General features: G+C 36.9%; 1 protein-coding gene across 1 annotated transcript in view; it reads left to right on the top strand.

The window, feature by feature from the left end:
• sez6l (seizure related 6 homolog (mouse)-like) overlaps positions 1-4,430 on the top strand; it is a gene marked incomplete at its 5' end in the record, with an annotated part of 34,563 nt that overhangs the window by 12,702 nt on the left and 17,431 nt on the right. Inside the window, 1 exon segment of the mRNA XM_014020570.1 lies at positions 1,281-1,477. Within this exon segment, the coding sequence (XP_013876024.1) occupies positions 1,281-1,477 (197 nt within the window).

Genomic DNA, 4,430 nt, shown 5'->3' with positions numbered 1-4,430 from the left:
AAATAATATTAGCATTTACTTTTTGTGTACAGTAATATTGATATATAATATAATGCGTATTGTTTATTTAGTAAATTCTAGTATAGAGATTTTGATATTTTTTTGTAAAATTTAAAAGGATAATTAAATAAATGTTACTACACCCAAAAGTTTGTTTTTTCAGTGCAAGAGCTCAGAAAACATTTAGCCTCTGTTTAAAGTTTAACCATATAATTGTATTACATATGTGCATGATTTACTGTAACTCAATATGTAATACTAGCAACAAAAATAATATTCAATTTGGCTCCTTGCAGAGATGTTGTGTCCTTTTTAGGTGACTTTTTCAACTGAATGAGTCAGTGGATGAACAAACAATATTCTCCAGAAAATGTTCACCATTCAAGTCCTTCGCAAAAATAGGGCGGAAACAAGAAATTTGCTAAGAAAAACTGGAACTGGAGAAAATATTTCAAATGATCCAGACCACTTTATTTAAAGTTCACGAGAGACACGAAAGGATGGCTTAAGACTTTTGTCTAGCACTGTACTCTTGAAAACAAAACAGAGCAATACGCAAAACAAAACACACGATGAATGAGGAAATATGAGATTTTAAAATCCCAGTGCCAAAACCAGCAGAACATGATGACAGATCAGGCCTCAGAGACAAAAGTTCTCAGCAACAAAATTCAACCTTTTTCAATGTCATCAAATCAATCAGCTGTTCTGAAAAATGTTGGTCTGGATGTAGGATTTCTCATAAAGCCTTTGGTTACTGAGTCTGTTTGAATAAATGAGCCTTTTTTTAAATGGAGATGCTCAGTTATGTTGCAGCTAGTTTGTTTTTACATCTGTTTTCTGTCACTTTGGACAAGTTACCAAGGTTAACTTTGTGATTTTCACCAGAGGCTGTTCCTGATGCACATCTGTCATGTCTTTTGAGATCATAAAAGAATAAACTCATATTATATTTTATTTAACAGGCCTGCCAAATGAACTATAATCTCTTGCAGAATTAATGCAGTTGTACTCTTCAGTTCTTTTGGTAGAAATATGTCTTGTTTATAACTCTCAAAACGCATGTACAGAATTTCCAGGATGTGTTGAAGCAAAGATGTCAGGCTCAATACCAACAGTGTTAATAAACTGTTTAACATTTGCCCTGCGGACAAATTCAGCACTTAGTCATTTACGAATGTCTTCTGGTTTTCCTCACAGTCAGCTGTCAACATGACTGCAGTCACCACAAACAGCTCTGTCACTGCCTCACTGTCTGCATGTCTTTCACTGCTTTCCAGACTGAACATCAGCGACAGCGACATGTTGACCATCACCGATGGAGATGAGATCACGACTCGTATCCTGGGGCGTTATGTCGGAGGCAGCAGCCCCTTCAAGCTGTCTTCCACGACTCCAGACCTAACTATCGCCTTCCACTCGGACCCTGCTGGTCTTGTCTTTGGGAAGGGTGAAGGTTTCATCATCAGCTACATGGGTGAGAGTGACAGACTAAATGATAAAACGCACAGCTGCAAAACCTCAGGAGGTGAAGCTTTAGAAGAAATGCTTTCAAATATTTTACTGCAAATATTCAGTTTTTGGATTCCCTGTTAAAGGGATCACTGATTAGTTGTAACATTAAACTTTATTTGATAAACATTTATTTTAATTGTAAAATAAAGACTGTAAAAATACTGTAGGCTGTTTCATTTTTATAATTTTTAAATTAAAAGTTTAAAAATATATTACATGGACTGAGCCATTTTAATTACACGCAAAGCATTCTGGGTAAATGATGTCGTGGATGAGTCCTTGGTGTGAGGCTGCTAGCGAGCTATATCCACCCTGAAGGTTAATCTTGGACAATATCTGATGATCGACTCTTAAATGAAACCAGAGAGTGTCGACAGAGAGGAGAAGGTAGAAATGACTCAGCCTGTAACTGAAAATATAGATGGAGGACAACAGAGCTGCTTCATAGAAGAAACTCAGCTTAGCCTGTTAGCCTTTGCGCTAGTGCAGATGCTAAATTGCCTTATATGTATTAGCTCAGTGGTAGCGTGCCAAACTAACAAGCTAAACTGAGGTCCTCCATCCTTATTTTCAGTTACAGGCTGAGTCATTTTTGTGTTCCCCTCTCTGTCATGTGGATGGAGGACCTCAGTGACGAGAGGAGAATGTGTAGCGCTGAGCTAATACATACTGTATTTATGGTGAAAGCGTAGGGGTTAATGCTAAAGCTAACAGGCTAAGCTGAGGTTCTTCCATGAAGCAGGTGACCTGCAGTCTGCTGATAATGAGTTTTCAGCTCCACTAGGTTTGCTTGGAACCTTGGCTGAATCAGTTCTAAGAATAAGAACAGAGGTGAATGTGGTGGAACCACCCAATGTAAATTCTTCTTCTTTAGAATGTTCTTTTCTCGTGTACAGTGCCCTGAGAGAACGTACGTTGTGACTTGGCGCTATATAAATAAACTGAATTGAATTGAAGTAAATATGCAGATCAGGGTCAGTGTAAAAGTGACACACTCACAGTGTGTGTTACCAGTGGTATTCTTGGAGATTGTTGTCCTGACTGTCTGCAGATCAATAACAAGCTCCTCCTGTGTAGTTGTGGGCTGATCCTTCAACCTTCTTATCATCAAATTTGCCTCATCAGTCAAAACTGTTTATGGCACTCAAAACAGAAGGCGAGTGATGGACATTTCTTTTTTCAACTTTTGAATAATCGCACCAAGATTCTTGCTGATGATCCTGTAGCCCATTCCATCCATGTACAAAGCTGACAGTCATGGGTGTAATTTGCAGGGGGGTTAGGGGGTTATGACCCCCACAATAATTTGATCCAGTCAAAATAACCCTTCCAATAAACTGACATCATTTGCTCAAACGCAATAGAAATTAACTGGTTAAGTAGACAGATGAAGCTCTCTTGTTTTCTTTAGGTAACTTTAACCTGATTTAAAAATTGACCATGTCATATATGTAAGTTTAAGCATAATTGCTAAAAATGGCATGTGGGATTTTATAGAATAACCCCTCTAATGGTAGACTTAAAGTTATGCCCTTGCAGTAGGATGCTAGCGTCACCCTTTAATATGTTTTTGGTCCCACCCATGGAGAAACTGATTCTGTAGCCTGGTGTGTTTCATAGACATAACAAGCTGAGCTGATTAGTCACTGTAATTGGTTAATATATGTGTCACATGGGCACAGAACCAAACTGTAGGAGTCAGAATTCTGCCTGAGTTGGATGAAATACATGTTTCTTTTTATGACATGGAAATGTATTTGTCACTTTAGCCAAATGTGTTTTTTTTTTCTGGATAATTGGCTGATGTGTTTTTCTCCAGTAAAGTGAAACTACCATAAAATTTAGAGTTTTCTCTTCTTTGAGACTGAGCAAAAGGACATCAACACAATTTTAATTCCCCACTTCCCCAGCTCAGTCTTTGTGTTGTTAAGTATGTATTTATTTTGTCCAACATCCTGAAGACCATGTGTGAGAAAATTTAATTTCTTCAGGGTTTTCAGGAAAGAACTATATGTAAGCCTCAGATTATTTGCCACAAATGTATCTATTTTTTCTATGGAGTCATATATACACTAGTTTTTAGTAAAAACAGAGCCAAGTCACAGTTTAAACATTCGATGCTGAATTACAGACACACCCACACCTTTGGAAGGGTTGTTTTGCACTACAGAAATATGGAGATCATATTACATTTCAGTCCCATGCTGTAGGTGATGGTCTTAGGATGCTATAATGCAGTAAATGATACATTTGGTTGCTTACATAAACAGTTGTGTTTTTATTTTCCTTCATTTTTCACCAGCAGTCTAATTTATTGCACTGTGATTCCAAACAAGAACAGCATGAATATCTTTTTTTCTTGAGATGAAAACTGTCGGCTTTGATAATTAACTGAAGGACAGAGCAGTCAGAGAACAACCATTAAAAACAAGAAATACACCTTTGTCCCCTATCACTGAGGGGTTTAGATAGTGAATGCTTGACTATTTTTCTGGGCTGGAACTGTGAGAGTGCAAGTAAATCTTAAAGTTTTTGGTGCTCTGTTAGACAACTACTGCTCTATAATTACTTTTTTGTATGAAGAATAGTACAAATGTTTAAAACCCCATTTTGTGCAATTTTTCATTCTCAGTAGTAGAAAAATGTACCTTGCCAAAAAAATTTGTCTTGTTTTTCTCATTTTATTTTAGCATGAGTTTTGCCTCTTTTAATGGGATTTTAACATTAAGAGTAATTACTTTATAATGCTGAAGTAAGAACAAAGAGTACTCATTATTTTCTAAATGCTATGTTTTTAATACTTTTTAGTGAAAATGGCTTTTTATCATCTGCTGGTAATAAGCGAAGGTGGAGCAATACTTCTTTTGCCATTATATGTGTGTGTGTGTGTGTGTGTGTGTGTGTGTGTGTGTGTG

Source organism: Austrofundulus limnaeus, unplaced genomic scaffold (genome assembly GCF_001266775.1).
Source record: "Austrofundulus limnaeus strain Quisiro unplaced genomic scaffold, Austrofundulus_limnaeus-1.0 Scaffold258, whole genome shotgun sequence".
Classification (NCBI taxonomy): domain Eukaryota; kingdom Metazoa; phylum Chordata; class Actinopteri; order Cyprinodontiformes; family Rivulidae; genus Austrofundulus; species Austrofundulus limnaeus.
This window is presented reverse-complemented; position numbering and strand designations above follow the sequence as displayed.